Source organism: Pogonomyrmex barbatus, unplaced genomic scaffold (genome assembly GCF_055798465.1).
Source record: "Pogonomyrmex barbatus isolate J1 unplaced genomic scaffold, ASM5579846v1 scaffold1, whole genome shotgun sequence".
NCBI lineage: Eukaryota > Metazoa > Arthropoda > Insecta > Hymenoptera > Formicidae > Pogonomyrmex > Pogonomyrmex barbatus.
In genome coordinates this window covers 24,381,361-24,398,369 of record NW_028297098.1, presented here as the reverse complement: position 1 = coordinate 24,398,369, position 17,009 = coordinate 24,381,361, and the positions used below count along the sequence as shown (strand labels likewise).

General features: G+C 33.3%; 1 protein-coding gene across 1 annotated transcript; it reads left to right on the top strand.

Moving 5' to 3' along the window:
* The first annotated feature begins 2,814 nt into the window (after window positions 1–2,814).
* LOC105434367 (uncharacterized) lies at window positions 2,815–10,805 on the top strand. Its single transcript, XM_011650078.2, has 7 exons — window positions 2,815–3,079; window positions 3,882–6,250; window positions 6,329–6,415; window positions 6,498–6,579; window positions 6,680–9,045; window positions 9,773–9,832; window positions 10,539–10,805. Exons 1-5 carry the CDS (start codon window positions 3,025–3,027, stop codon window positions 6,763–6,765), a joined length of 2,679 nt encoding a protein of 892 aa, XP_011648380.2. The 5' UTR covers window positions 2,815–3,024; the 3' UTR covers window positions 6,766–9,045; window positions 9,773–9,832; window positions 10,539–10,805.
* Window positions 10,806–17,009: the final 6,204 nt, after the last annotated feature.

The window sequence follows — 17,009 nt, the reverse complement described above, 5'->3', positions numbered from 1 at the left end:
TCACTGTCCGGCGCGAGAGATATCATTCGCTAACAGTGAGTTTGCCGCCCCCCTGCTTACCCTCTGTACTCATTTCATAATTAATTAAATAATCCATTTCTTCTTATAATTTAAAAACTAAGCTTTGGACAAAATTTTGGTAAAAAAAATCGTCTTAGAATTAAGTCAGGAATGTGTCATTTTACAAACAAATGGTTGTTCTAAATCACCCTATATATTATAAAAACTAATGAAAATGTAAATATTGAATACGGTTTCAATACATACATATTACAAAAAAATTAAATTAATATTTTTTTTGTAAGTAATACAGAAAAAATTAATACAGAATGTAACTCGAGATGAAAGGCATATACATAATTTATTTCTGCGATATACTCCGAATACATCTTCAGAATCTGATATGTTACGTCGGATATAGAAAATTTTTTTTTTTTTTAAATAATTGGAAACAAGCTTTTATCATTTTACGAGCTAAGTAGCCTGATAAATATACTCTTTGAAAACTATGGTATCACGACATAAAAGATGTACTTTTGAAATCGAGTCGAGAATAACGAGCCTGGCTACTGTGCGCTTTTACCACGCGTACGAGATAAATAGCTCGAAAGATTTCAGAGGGTGAAATTTTAGTAGTCGTAGCGATCTATTTCTCAAATCGGGGAAGAACAATCGCGTAAAATCTGTCGCGAAGAGCCAATTTTTCCACCCGATTTTGCGACCGCGACTGCACATATGTATGTGTGCGATCGCGTTTAAGCTGTTTGTCGCCAGTCGAGCAAACAAATCATCCACGAAAGCAGATCAGTGTTGAGTGTGAAAATCAAAATTAGATCTGCCTTTTCTAACTGCTAGTGTTTAGATTAAAAGCACGTTCAGATGCGACGTCAGATGCAAACGCTCGATCGCGTCGTCTCGTTTTCGATTCTTCGCGAAAATATTTTCTTTAACAAATTATAAAGTCACTCGAAATTGGATAATATATATAATTTCAGAATTTCAGAAAGTATTTTTAAATTTCTAAAGTCACTTTGCTGTAAGATGCAACGGAAACTTTTTTCGATTTTGTTTTTATTTATGACTTTATCTTCTGATTTTATTCGACGAGACTAACCTGACGAAACTATGTATTTTTTTTTTTTTGCATATTTTAAGATAATTTGCATATCGTGATTTTACATTTGTTATGTAAATTATTTTGGTTATATACTTCTTATTGGCTTATCAAATCATTCGGCACATTCGAGTAACGTGCGATAGTGCGTTTCGCCGTGCACTGCAGCTGGAACTGCGGATTTCTAGAATTAAAACTATTTAGCTCTTATCCGATTCGTACATATGTAAGATCGACTTTGAGATCTATCTCGTCATCATTGAAAATCATCTCGTGAAATTGATCGGCGCCTCTTTCCCTTGTTGTGGCTGACTTGACACACAAATAAATTGATGAATAGTTTAACTGTTGTTTCCTTATTCACAAATCCATAAATTGCGCTTAAAGGTGATCTCGTGAACACGTGACGTGTCAGCCGCGGTGCGTAAAAATACACGAGGCAACGCACATTCAAGGCTGCAACACACAATAGTTTAACTGCGAAATATTCCAACAATATTACATAGAAAAATTTAATTTTCGAAACGAAACGCTACAACACAAAATATTAAGTAATATCAGTCATTACATTTTAAGTATCTTCTACATGAGCTTTGCCGTTTCATTCAGAGTGGACGCTTACGCGCTGTAAATATTGTTCTATCTTCCTTTGACGTATGTTTTATAATAAAGATAGAATGATAAGCGTCCAAAGCCTTAATACGCCTTAATACATTCGTTACAATTTATTTAAAATAAATATATATCTTATAAATTTTATCTATTACAATAACAGATTGTTACGATAAACTAACTATACGTATTACAAAACGATACGTAAATTTAAAAAAGAATTTAAAATATGGCAAAAATGTTTAAGTGAAGAAAGGAATTTTAAGAGAACTCACGCTCAACGTCAAAAATGTTTGAATTAGATAATGGATTACATTCAATTGAAACACGTTGCCTTTAAATATATACGAATCCGACAAACTCATAATTTCGCGAGCTATCAACATTTCTTTCTTTTTCACGTTTTTTTTTTTTTTTTTTTTACAAAATGAACCTAAAGAAAATTTATTTCATGTATATATTTCAGGCGGCGAAAATGGCTCATATTTATTGATCAGCGCTTATCTTTTTGAAGCGTAATGATAATTTATGTCTTTTTGCAAATGATAATTTGTCCAACAGATATTGTCTTGATATATCGAAAAGCTGCGTGCCCTTTATTGTTATAATATATTTACATAAAATATATTTTATTTGGCATTTATGCACTTTCATATCTAATCTGTTATTATATTTCTTTATATATTAATATTATTTCAATATTAAATTATATTGGATAAAACGTGCAAAAGGAAAGAAAAAGTGCATTCCCATATAAAAAAACTTTCTCTTATTTTACATAAATTTAATTTACAAATAAATAAAATATTAAATTTATTTAATGATTCATATTGTAATTGTTTTGTTAATTTAAAATATTTTAATTTAAAAAAATGATAACATGATTCTAATTTGATATAAATAATTTTTAAGTTATATAAGCATATTCTTAATTCATTTATTGCAGCATCTGAATGCGATTTTATCGGCAGTGAAAAATGGATGTAGCTAAGCAGTTGCAAATTCAAAAATGATTGTACTGGCGGTAGTGTGCTGGAGCTGTGTCATGGGGGGGGGAGGGGGATTCTATGAAAAAAATCAAGATAACCGCTTTCAAGTTTCTCTCTAGTTTAGTATAGGTCTATAGATACACAATTATGTTATCACGTGATCGATTATGTTGGTACACCTGACTGTTCGAAAGGTTTAGCGTAAGTTTATGCGGTCCGTTGTGGGTGTTACGTTTCTGCATGGTTCTGTGAATTTCTGAAAGATTTTTCCTAAGAAATTCCTCCTATTATCACTATTGCGCGACAAAAATGAGTGCCCGACGAAGACATGCCAATGATTTCACAGATGCTCTGACAAGTTTTCGTAAGTATGGCGATGTTTTCCTAGTAAACATCAATTAACAACAAACATATCTAATATATTTCACTAATAACTGTTATATACAACATATATTACACTCATATTATTGAGTGGAAGATGATGTGATATCCCAATTAGTTCCTATTTATTGATCTCACCATCAGCATTTACGAGAGAAATATATTATTTTTTTTTTGTATACATATAATGTATATCTTATATTCAAATTCTAATTATATTGCCAATACTGAAAATATATAGTATTTATCACAAGTATTATAGATTTTCAGATAATTGGTCAAAATTGTCATAACATAATCATTATTATATTTATGTACATATATATATATATATATATATATATATATATATATATATACAAATATATACAAATGTATACACATGTGCTTATATTATTTCAAAGATTTGTTTTCTGTTGCTGAACTAGTGTACACTTTTAAAATAAAATAAATATATATTTGAAGTTTATAAAAAAAACAAAAGAAAACAAGAAAGAAAATTAAATTCTTCTTTTCATGGATATTTTCAAATTATATGGTATAGTTTATGAATTATTTTCATTTCATAAATCATCATTAATAACAATGTTTTGTTAACATCACAGACTTTATCGAAGTGAGAAAGAAAATTTTAGTATAGTCCAGTGCATTAATAAAAACAGGATAAAAGAAAAACTTATAATCTTGTTGCAAAAACTTAATTTTAATATGTAATAATGTATAATTCTTTAAATTTTATGCTTGGATTTGAATATATAATTTAAGTTAAATATATATGTTTATAGGTCAAATAAATGACGAAGAATCAAGTCAGACCACATCTCGGACAATTTCAGAAGATGATTTACTTTCTACAAGAAGTAAATTATATGAAAATGATAAAGATACAAAAAGTAAGAAAACTCGCGCTGGTTCTATTATCCTAGCAGGTAATCTGACCAATCAACAATGTATTTCATCATCTGATTCATACAACACTTCTGAAAAAGATACATGCAGTAACAGACAGCCTTTGCTAAAAGATATATCGGTTGTGTCAGAAGAATCATCATATCGGACAATAAAAGCTGACTTAAACAAACGTATAAATTTGTTTGATAATGAATATCTGGATAGAGAATGCAGCAGTATTGAAGAACAATCTAATCTTCATACAACAGTGCCTAAAACTACAGACAGTAAAAATATTAAATTCTGTCATTTAAATAAAAACAAGGCTGTGAGACAATGCGATTCAATTAATAATCGTCGGCGGTCTATGTCAGAGAGTTCATTGGAAAAAACTTCATGTGATAAAAAACTTGGAAAATCTAAGAGCTATGGTACACTTAACACGATGCTAAAGAGGGATACTAATTATAATATCAAAGCCAACCAGATTTTACCACATTCTACCAAGATGACACCTAAAGTAAGTCACCATGAAAAAGTTGAAATGATTGTTCTTTCATTTAATGCATTATCGTTGTCAAAACCTTCGATTTTACCAAATAAGAAGGATGATTGCCATTATATAAAAGATCAGAAGCATGATTCTACCAGTGAAGAAAGTTTAAAAGAAGACCTTGATCCTTCTGAATTGAAAACATTCCTACATTGGCTGGCAGATAAAAAACCATTAAAAGAAGCACATAAGCCACAAACGCCTTTTTTGAGACGTTTGTCTACAAATTATTACAATTCACCCAAAGCTTTTACAGAGGGATTGCTAACAATAATCGAAGAATCGGTTATAAATAATGATTCCCGTGCATCCTTGCAATGTTCTGAAATTAGTTCATATAAATTCAATGAGGAACTTAAAAAAATGTGCAAATTAATAGAGGATGAGACTATTCCTGAATGGCCACAGTCTCCTAATATATTGACACCAACGTGTACAAGAAGAAAAAGTCAGGAATCTAAATCTGATCCCTTATGTAAGTTTCATACTTTATCTCCTGGTCTATATTCAACGCCCACTTTTTCTAGACGAAATAGTAAAGACTCTAAGAAAATCTACCGACGAATGTCGAAGAATATAAAAAAATCATTGCATGATAGCACAAGTACATTTGAATCCTTGGAAGCATATTGCGAAAAATTATATCCTAATGAATACAAAGCTACTTTACAAGATAAATCTCAATCTCCTTTAAAGAAGAATATGGATAATATTTTGCGTGCATGTGACAATCAAATGGCCTCTTTGGATGATTCCGTTAACATTAATGAGCAAATTGAGAAAGCTCGGACATGTTTCTCAAATCCAGATGAATATAATAATACACCCGAAGCGCAACACGATTTATTTTCAGGCGAAAAATATGATAGAATAAATTCAAAAAGATTATCTGATGTATTTAAACAGCGAACAAAATATAGTAAGGATAAAATGTTTGAATTAGATGATCTTGAAAATACACTTATGTATGAAATTGCAAAGAAAAGACAAAGATGTCTTGATACAGCAAGAATAATGATGGATATTGATTCGGAATCGACAGAAACACAAGAAACACAAGAAACTTATCCGAACATTGAGTACACTAGTAAGTTACCGTTTACAAATGATGATAAATTCTTAAAAACTCTCATGTACTTAAAGAAGTATCAAAATTCTTTGGAAAAGTACAAACCTTTGCTCAATCAATTCCATCAAATAAAATCGTGCAGTCCTCGTATGCCTTATAATAAGAAAAATATTCGAACCACGTTGATATCCGACGAAAATTTAGGTGCACATGCACTATCAACTTTATCAGGTGATAAACGAATATTACGAACACCAAAGTTTTCGAGAAAGAAAATTGCAACTCCTTCGTCAACAAAACATTCTATTAATAAACCAGTTGTTTCAAAGCCACGGCTATTTGTAACTCCTGGAAAATCACCTGTTAACAAAGGTTGTAAGCCAAAGCGCACATACTTCCCTGACATGCCAGAAACGAAGCAAAACAAACCTGAAGTTAATTCGCACGCACAAAGCATTTATCGACAAATAGGAAATTATGATCACGTAATATCGCCAATTGCATTGTACATAAAGGGCATAGATTCTCCAATAAAAAATCTAAAGCCTAAAACAAATGAAATACCACTAACACCGAAGAAAAAGCGATTTTTGCGATCACCCAGTCCAAAGTTTCAATTATCTCCGAAACGTCCAAGAGATGTAAGCGGTATTAATAGAAATATATTTTATAAAATCTCGCAATACATTGGTAATCAATTTTGTTTTGTATTATTACAGAAGCTGATTGGAATGGCAGTAAAAAATAAAAATATTGCCGATAACAACTGTACACATTCAAAAGTGCATTATAAACTCCCATCACATGTATGCATCACAGTATATGTTTGAATTTTTGGTTTGATAATACTAAAACAACGTATTTGTAACAGTCTAACAATTTTTTCAGATAAAGAAAATAGGAAATCGAAAAGTAGGAAATCGCATAAACGGATGCTCTACGAAAGATAAGGTTGCGATACAACATGAAGGTAAAGATTGCATTTCAAAAAATAATTTTAGAAAACTCAGAGAACTCAGTATTCAAGGACAAATAATACACAATTTAAATTCTGTATTAAATTATTTCAGGTCTTACGAAATCAGTTCAAATGGATTACTTGAAACCAACTGAAACTTATTACGGTTCTGCAGAAGAATTTGTGTACACTGAATAGATAAGTCATAAAATAGTTATTCTCATGTACAAAAAAGTTATTAGTTAATATTTTTATGTTTAATGTGATATTTTAATTTGATAACTAGATAACAACGGTGCTGTATTACAAAGAAAGAAAAAGAGAATTAAATCTATAAACTATATTTTTATATATAAATTATATCTGTAGAATATAAATTTATAATCTGTAATATTGAATTTCTTACATAAAAAAATATAGATTATCATACAGGATAAAAGTTGTAAATAAATTAAGAATTAAATAACTCGTTTCGATCCATATTTTTTCACATGTTTCACAAAAACTTTCACATAAATTGACAATATAGTTTATGATTTTATCAGAAATAATACAAATTAATAATTCAAATTGTAATTGAATATATAATTTTGATAGATAATTCTGTCAGATGCTCGTATGTACCGATTATTTTCTTATTATTTTATCCTCATTACACAATATATCAAAACAGATACGAAAAAAATAATTCACATTCATATTTATATATAGAATGAGATTTATTTGGCGCTGATGATGAATTTTTTTCTAAATGAAATTCTGACTCGTATTAAAATTAATTAAAAATATTCGGATAACCATCGAATTAAGTAATCACACGCAATCTTTTTAAATACATTTTAAAAAATGTCTTCGAACTATAAACAATTTCAAAAGAATTGGTTAAGTAAATATTAATTATCGATTAACTTCATATGAGTAAAGCTCTGTCCATCAAATATTTTCAGATATCATTTAGCAAAATAAGTGTAAAAGTTCATCAGATACTCATTGATTATATCATTAATTAATTATAAAGTACAACTTTAATTATACATATATCTATAAATAAATATGAATTTAATTATAAAATTTAAATTCGATCATACATATGTATGTTTATGAATAAATGTGAATTATTTTTTTCGTATCTGTTTTGATATATCGTGTAATGATAGGATAAAATAATAAGAAAATAATCGGTATATACGAGCATCTGACAGAATTATTTCATGCTTACAGTGAAAAAACACAGAGCGCTTTTAATGAGCGCTTTTTAAGTAATGAGAGTTACTTTGAGCAAAAATAGTTTTACGAGGAACATCGTAAAATCTGTAAAAGAACGACGTAAATATGGCAAAAAGGTAGAAGTGTCTCGAAGAATGCGCAGCAATTTCAGTCTCTGCGTGGTTTTCAGAATCTAGAATATTGTGAGAAGGTTCTCTCTCCCTCTCTTGTTATCGATACAGTGCAGCAATACTGCGTCGTTTCTTGTAATTGGTCTCGTATGGGTAACCAGACAGAGCTGTCGATCTTGAGTCGATAACACCTTCGAGATCTGTGCCAATATCACGGGCAAATGAATTTTTAATTATGTTATTAGGAAGGAGGGCACTACGTTTTATGTGAGGCCACCACGTATTGTTAACGTGATTTGAGTGTCCTTGTTATGTCAGACTTGATCAAAATTTTTTTGGTCTTATATAACGTTTCGCTTCCTGATACATATACAATAGACACAGGTCAAGTACCGAGAAAGTGTATAATGTACTTGTAAATATCGTTCCTTAAACATTTAAGTGATCTCACATGAGTAATTTTTTTATTCGCGAATAATTTTTCTAATTCTAATATTATAAAATTTAATTTATCAATGAAAAGTAATATGCGACATTTCATAAATATGTTAGATCATTACATTCTTTAGAAATAATATGATAAGATGATCTATTTGATCTGTTGTCACGGTCTTTTTAAATCTATACGTGTAAAGCTACTATCGATCCGATATGGTTCCAACAATTTCCAAGTTTTTCTGATTAGCGATTTAACCGACGAAGACAAGAATGAATATTTGACATTGTGAAATTGTGAAATTTAAATTTGTTGTTTGAACTTTGATTATGCGCGCATTGATTCGAATCGCATGTCTACAGGAGAAATAGCAACCGCTGACCGAGCGAGAATGTGACACGCCGTCTTCTGCGTCAGCCTGACCGACAACCTGTTAAAACCTGAAAAACTCGTGCTGCTCACGGAGTGCTCACACGGCCCTGAGGAATTGCGCATGGCACGCAAGTTGACGATTGCACACGCCGCGCGTTGCGCCCGTCAAGTCCGCCCGGAACCAAACCCAGCCTTGGTGGGGAACGATCGATAAATTCGAAGTCACAACGTTCTACCGGCGAGTAAGCATTCCGCTGTGTTATCCGAGAGTTCGACCGTACGAGCGACAAGCCAAAGCCAAGATGCCGGGACCAGGATGCGACAAGTGCAAGGGTGAGCACGCTCATGAATGCCTAATGGACATTAATAGAGAATTTGATATGACGTTTCCTCAATTGTCACTGGTGATCCGTGGAGGAAACTATCACCGTACGGTGTAATATATAAATCAGAAAACAAGATCTGTAAGAAGATGTCACGCGATTGATTTTTAATTATCATTAATTATCATTAATTCGGCGGTGGTCAAAGTACGATTGATTAGTTATTAAAATACGTAAATACAATTCGTCAAATAAATTATTTAAGACTCTTGAGATTTAAATTCATAAGTAAAGGCCAATAAGAGCCAGAAGATTATTAGATGCGCAATATAATTTTTTTTGTGAATTTAAGATATTTCAACTCAAATTAGCTGCTGATTTGTCAGTCTTGAAACGTAGTTCTAAATTAAAGCTGAAATTTTACTATTTTACAGTTATTAATATATCAATTTAATTTATTACTAATGCTAAAATAAGTATCTTGAAAACCTTATAGAATTTATTACAAAAAATATCATCTAAACTAAAATGTATCAAATTCACAAGAAAAATATTACACTGTACATCGTTAACAATGCTGATTTTTATTTATGTCTTTCTTGGTTGATTTTTTTCCTGATATATATGCATAATTCTTAAGTAATTCATAGCTTGTAATATACATCAATAGTATTTTATTTTAATCTTTAAATTTTTAAATCCGTAATATATAACGTAAATCTTTAAATTTGTTATAGATAAATGCCAGGATTGCAAGTGTGGCGACAACTGCTCGTGTTGTGAGTCCGGATGCAAGGGTAATGTTTATATTAAAAATTAACAATGCATGTCCGCTTCTCCGATTGCACAATTCGCTGCTTGCTCGTTACGTCTCTAACGAGTTATTATTATTTTTAATTATAACCGGTTGCGAGGTGTCTAACTAGCTTTCACAATACCGTGTCGAAAATATTTCTCTCTCCAAACGGAAAGCATCGACGGACAAGAATGCGCTCCGACTAGTAACTGTATTATTTTTTGTTTTCCATCGCGGACAATGACCGAGTAATGCTGGCCAACACCAGCATTTGTTGTGTCGCTTAGCGTCGTGCATCGCAATTCCGCAAGGCTTACAGCGCGATTTCGTTGCATGATGCAATTGCGCGTAATACGTTATTCGAAGCCTCTACATCAGGCTCTCGATTATTTCAATCATGTAATGAAATGACTCATGCTTTTCCGAAACGCCACCGTTTCTTTCTCACCATTTATTTTCATAATTTTTTTAATATACAATGTGGTATAAAATTTAAAATTGTAAAACAATTCCTACTTTTACTATTGCAACATGCAAGTAGAATAATATTAAGAATAATATTAATATAAGTAGAATAATATCGTTTTTTTTTAAACAATTTATTTTGTAAACTTTATATGAACTTATTTGATTCCATTTTTTTAATAGAAAAATTGAAATTGATTATGATAATAAATATACTGATAAGTATATCTATTTTTTTACAGATCAGTGTAGCTGCAAGTCGGGTGGAAATTGCACATGCAAACCTTGCACCTGTTAATTCATAACCATGTCAAGGACAATCTACGTTGCAAGCTATAATACATTCCTAATATGCCAGAGTAAATCCAATATATAGGCAAAATTCGAAATATATGATTGACAATGTAAAACCCTACGCTTACAATTAGTAAAAGTTAGAGATGCAACGCGAAGCTTTCGTTTTTCTGTTAAATAATTAATAAATTAATAAAATTCATAAACTTTAAGTATATATTGATTTTTATTGGTATGTTAAAACATTTATACCCCATCCTTTTATACAACAATAATAAGATTAATTTTTTTAATATAGAAAGTAAGAATCAATTTTACACGAATATTTGTTCAAATTTTAATAGAAAATTTAATAACTTTTAATAAAATTTAATTAACCTTTTGATAATTTTAAATTGATTTTTAAAGAGATACTTAATGATTTTAAGTTTAAAATTGAAAAAATTGTCATAACTTTAATCTTGATGATCCTTTTTAGTGATAACTCTATTTAATGATAACGAGATAATGCTTATCACGCTATATTTTATTGATATTTACAGTTCGAAAAATTTAATCGAATATGATTCGCTTCGAAGATTACGGATATATTCCAACTGTGTTATTCTTGTAATCTTTAAATGATTCATAATAAAATAAAGCATATGAAAATCGATTTTGACATATGGATACATACAATATAATATTATTTATCTTTTCAATTCATGCGCATTTTATTTTTATGTTAAATAATTCCTACAAAATTCCCACTATTTCGATTCTTAAATAAATATTTGTAAATATTATTTGTATTATATAATCACTTGCAATCGGTGAATTATTACAATTAATTCGCTATTTCCATTACTTCTATCGAAACATTCTTGAATGCTATTTCTTTGTTAAAGGTACTATTTAAACTTCAAACGATTTTATATCTAATTTCTCTCGTCATATTCGCTTCACCCGCCTTTTTCGCCCGCCAAAAGTTGATTATGCACGCCACCTCGAAGTACACCTCGATAGAACAAAGACCCGATCGTCGCGACGTGATTGGTTCTCGCAATTTGAAATTTTAAGAATCGCAATGTCCCGCGCATTTAGTTCTAGAATTGCGTTGATTCGATGTAGACTCACATCCGAGTTACTCCAAAATTTCTCGCGATCATTATCGTTTAAGAGTGAATCTCGCGTGTGAATATCATGCGTACATGTGAAATGCAGTGCTTGTGAATGTGTGAAGTGCTAAGCTTGTGAAATATTCAGTGCTCCATCGACAATTTACCTCTGTGGCCGGCAAATTACCATTCTTCGCTTTGGATATTGTCTTGAATATTATATCTTCAATCTTGGATATTTTTCCCCCGAAACACAACCAGGAATGTGTGCAATGTGTGCGAAATCAACACCAGGTATTTGTTTATTTCGATACTTTGTAACTGAATCACGGATTAGTATCGGTGCGATTTCGCTGAATTTTCGAAAAAAATATCGTACATTATGTTGTTTCATTTATTTATAGGTAATTGTAATGATTTGATAAATGATTTTGAGTCTAAAATTTTCAAATGTTCGTTTTCGATGAAAATTCGCTGTGGAATACAGTTTTTTAACGATAAGGCGAGAGATTCATCGAGTGTACTCCGCACGACTGTAGCGTCATTTGCTATATATGCAGTGGCGTTACGATTCGTCGCATTGCGCATCGCGCGGCAGTTTCGTCGGGTGAACTTCGTGCGATCACGGATCTACACGAAGCGACAGTGCACCGATGCTAACCTGATTTGCACGATGGCAAATAACATCTTATGGTAACATCAGCCGACGGTTCACTATTTAATCGTGTCGGTAAGCTGCAAAGCAGCGTCCGCCTCGATGGTAAATTTTGTGATTCGGTTGGTATCCAATCAATCGCGATATTAACATACGCGAGGGCGTGTCGGTCTGCAAACGCGCATTTTGGATGCATCCATAGCATCGATTCGCGATCAAATATAAATCATTTAAAGAATTTTGTTCCACACTTCAGGAATATTTCGGATAAATAAAATAAACGAGAAGCGTTTATTTGTTTCATCGTATTTTTTACAACTTTTAAACGCGCAAGGTAGAACGACATAATAATAATAATAATAACAATGTAATAATAATAGTGTAATAATAATAATAATAATAATGTAATGATATTGATAATTAGAGAGAGATAGATAATTATTGATAATATTATAATTGATATGATGTGTCAGATTTTTTACTTTGCATTTTATTATTTTGCATTTTGATAATACACATTTAGTTTCTATTTTCCGTTTTTAATTCGGGCATGCAAAGCAAATATCGTAAGTCTGTCAAAGCGCAATTATTATAACGCAATGACGTATTCAATTCGTAGCGAATAAACTAAATGAGCAATTAGTCATACGTGTATAATGAGTCATGAATAAAGTGGGGTAGATATTTTCACTTCTATTTATCGAAGTGAATGCTTTATGCAATATGAATTATCATTATTAAATTGAACTTTTGCACTTAAAAAGATATAAAAATAATGATCATCTAACGAAAACCTTTAATTTTCTTTTCTCAGTGAAACGGTTGATAAATTAATAGAATTCCTGAATAATAATTTTATGATCGGGGTAAAACGTTCAATATTGAAATTTAGGAGCTTTACGGAAAGATATAGCATTTAATCAAATGTCGAGCGAGGAAAATGATTTTACAGGACAGGTTGTTTGACAGGAAATATAGCAGGAAATGTTCATCAAACGTCTCTATTTTTCTCTGAAAATCAAATCGCGCTGCAGCGAGATTATTTCAGATAATGCGATTTCTGTGTGTGATTCTTGTGAATTTTTAAAAGCACCGGAAAGTAATGCGATTATTTTTGAAGAATCAGAATTAATGCCAATTGCGAATTTATTTCGGATTTATATCAGTTGTTTGTTTTGCAATACCGTGATTATTATTACTCTTTATTACCTGTCAAATGTTATAACCGGCCATACGGAACACAACAGATCAATTAATAATTTAATCTTTACATATAAACTGTTGGGTTACGCGGCTGTTGTATATATTTTGGATTATTGCCCGATAACGGATCGAATAATTTTTGCTGCAATATAAATACGCATCGCATTACTTTATACACGGAATGTGTCCCGTATCATATATACTTTAACAATATTAGGAATCAAATCAGTAATAATGGTGATTGTATCGATATCGGAATATCAATACCTTTTGTGTAATAAACGATGGGAAATAAAATTTTTGCGAATATCAAGTTTCAAGGGTATTCAATACATCGAGACAATATTTAAACATATACTGACATACAGTATGTGACACAACATTTATTTTCAATTCAACTCCTCCAACGATTGTTAATTTAACAGAATTTTTACTTCGAGCTGAATTGTTGAAATACTCAGAGTTAAAAATTCAGGATATCGTGAAAACCGTCGGTTGGTGATTTTTAATTTCAAGCAAAGACAGTTCGTCTTCGAGTTTAATTTAATTATTTATCACTCGGTCAATATTTATAGTCAGCCCCCGATAAAGTGGGTCGGTTAGATAAAATGAGAAGTCGATAGTCATACGAGAGCGGCATACGAGTCACCGGTGCGCCTTTAATTGATAACCCGATTAATTATGCATTCGGACCTGGAGCGCAACACCACTTGGCCAGGTCAAACAAGGGTGGCAAGCCGTCCGGAATGCGGCATGCAAAGTGCAGCTTGCGTGTGAAACGGTTGTGACCTGACGTACCTTTCGCTAAAAGCGCTTAAATTTATAATCGTCCGTCCGTTATCGGTCGGCCGTTTCGTTTAAGCAACGAATTTAAGAGTACCATCCGAAAGAGGTTTCGTTTACGCGGTGTTACGTTAAAATATCGATTGCCTCGCGATAATTGCAAATTTTCGTTTTCGGGTCTTCTTTAGCAATAAGCTGCTATTCGTAAAGGGGCAGTTTTGAGGTATCTCAAAAATTTGGCCACATTTGAAAATAATTTTAACATCCAAATTGGTTTGCGCATATTTAAAAATTTTTGCAGTATTATTTTGTAGTATTAGAAAGGTATTTAGGATATTTAATTGAGATAGCTATACCTAATAGATTCTATATATAGTTCATTCGAAGTCACTTTACTCTCTATCTTCTTACGGCACTGGAAATATTATCAGAAAAAGGACGAACGACGATGATTAAAATGAAACTTGAAAAGCGAAGTCCATTCGGGTGTTGTGCGATACTACAATAGGAAGAGAAGTTATAACTGTTTATTTCGTTTGCGTGTGGAAAAGAGAAAGACAGAGAGAGACGAAAAGAGAAAGAGAGAGACATAATGTGCGGAAAATTTGTAAAGAAATTCGACGGGCATCGAGGGAGCGACAACTTCTCACAACATCGCTTCAAGAGAGTCGTTAACGACACCCCGTGCGGCTTTAAGAACTAATATTTTCATCATTGTTAGCTTTTATGACGTACCGGGGACGCGACTCGTACGACTTCATTTCGGGAGAAAACGATGTGACCGTCGGAATTCTTGCTGGAAGTTAGTTTTTAGTGCACACGTAAAATAAAAATCTAATAACTAAGAATCAATTTTGACAAAATAAGAATCGAAATCTTAGTTTAGGAAAGGATATAATATTGAAATATTCCATAATTAAATTCATAGTACTGGCTTTTATCTCTCTCACTTTATTAAGGCTGCTGAAATTTAAAATCTCCAGAGAGCCTTAATAATTTATTTTCCGTGCTTATAATAAATTCGCGTGTATCAGGGCGATTTACGTCACGTGGAGCTCAATGCAGGAAGCTCGTGGGCGAGATTGTTAGCGCCAAGGATGCGACTCGGCATTGTGTAGCCGAGTCTTAAGTGTTGGTTTATTGTTACTCGTACCCGGGTGGGCAGACTACCCTTACATATTTAAGACGGCCCATTAGCGTCTAGTGGCGCTTACGCTCGCGAAATGTCGCGGCGAGATTCGTCGCGTGTGCACGATTTTGCCTCCAGCCGCAGATTTCGACGCGCGGAATGGATTGCGGAATGTATTCGGCATAATCGCCGCGCCGCGCCGACGGCCAAGCAGCAAACGCGGATGATTGATGATTATCCTTCGATCTAATCAATCAATTCAACTTCGCCGGATGTGCGGACAATATGACGCTCGTTAATCGATCGAAGTGAAAGGGAGTAAAACTAATAATACGCTTTCTCTACCCGGCTAGCGCCGGTCTTTCTTTCTCTCGGCCACTACAAAATTTGGCGATCGAAGCGAGTAATTGGAGATCGGGATTTTAAACGAAAATTAAATCGAAAAAGGAACCTTAATCGCCCGGCCGGCCGGCTTTGTGTATGAGTAAATCTCACGTGTCTTACAAACCGAGATCGTAAGAGAGCAGCAAGGCAAATGGCAGCGGCCGCAATCTTAGCGGCCGAAAACGCGCAGTAGGCGGACTCATTAAACTTTTCGTCGTTTCGTCCTTCGGAGAATCGTGTCGGGAGCAATGGCTCCCACGGGAACAGCAGTGTGGCGCGATTATATCGACCGCTTCGCTTCGGAGGAGAGGGAAGGATTATACGGCGTAAAGAAGAAGGGTTAAAACGCATACCTCTCTCTCTCTCTCTCTCTCTCTCTCTCTCTCTCTCTCTCTCTCTCGTCGAAGAGAGAATTCGAATGCGAGGGAGGACTGGCGAGAGGAAGGATCCACCAAGGAGAAAACGAGAGAGGATCATCTCATCCAACTCCCTCGTCTTCTTCTCCTCCTCCTCCTCCTCCTCCTCCTCCTCCTCCTCCTCCTCCTCCTCCTCCTCCTCCTCCTCCTCGCCAAGCTCCATCCCGTTTGTTGCCTTTGTCGCGGCCGTCCGCCGGGCCCAATCGCACGAAATTAATGTCTCACCATTATTAGCAGAAGTTAGCCGACTGCGAAGAAGTTGCCACGCCACGGGTGTACTTTCGGACGATGGCGAGGGGGGCAGGGGGATAAAAATAGAGAGTCGAGTGGAGTTATAACTTTTGGCCTCAGATCGCGCGTTCGCTCCTGTCGCGCCATGTTTCTTCGTTAATGCAATTGCCTGTCGGCGAGAGGTCCTCGGATTAGATGACAGACGAGACTCGCATCTTTTCCTCGACGTGTTTTGCCCGATCCTCTTAAAGCCGTATCGTGCCGTGTCGTGAAAGAGAACGAAAAGAAAAATGCGGAAACGTTTTGAAATTATGTAGAGTATCCTTGAGCAATCCTCCTATGGAACTTCAAGAATATCGTAGAGCTACCGTTGTAGCCGAAATATTCTTTTTTGAGCTATCAACTTTTTGTGAAAAAAAAAAAAAAAAATCTTCGGTACGTGATAGAGCTTTAACGTTTCGTCGTGGTGGGAGATAAGCGACGATGTCATATATATATATATCAATTCCAAGACGAAAGTG

Coding starts and splice junctions, on each gene's coding strand:
- LOC105434367 (XM_011650078.2), top strand. CDS start 3,025: ATGAGTGCCCGACGAAGACATGCCAATGATTTCACAGATGCTCTGACA. Junction 3,080..3,881: donor AGATGCTCTGACAAGTTTTC/GTAAGTATGGCG, acceptor ATATGTTTATAG/GTCAAATAAATGACGAAGAA. Junction 6,416..6,497: donor ATTATAAACTCCCATCACAT/GTATGCATCACA, acceptor CAATTTTTTCAG/ATAAAGAAAATAGGAAATCG.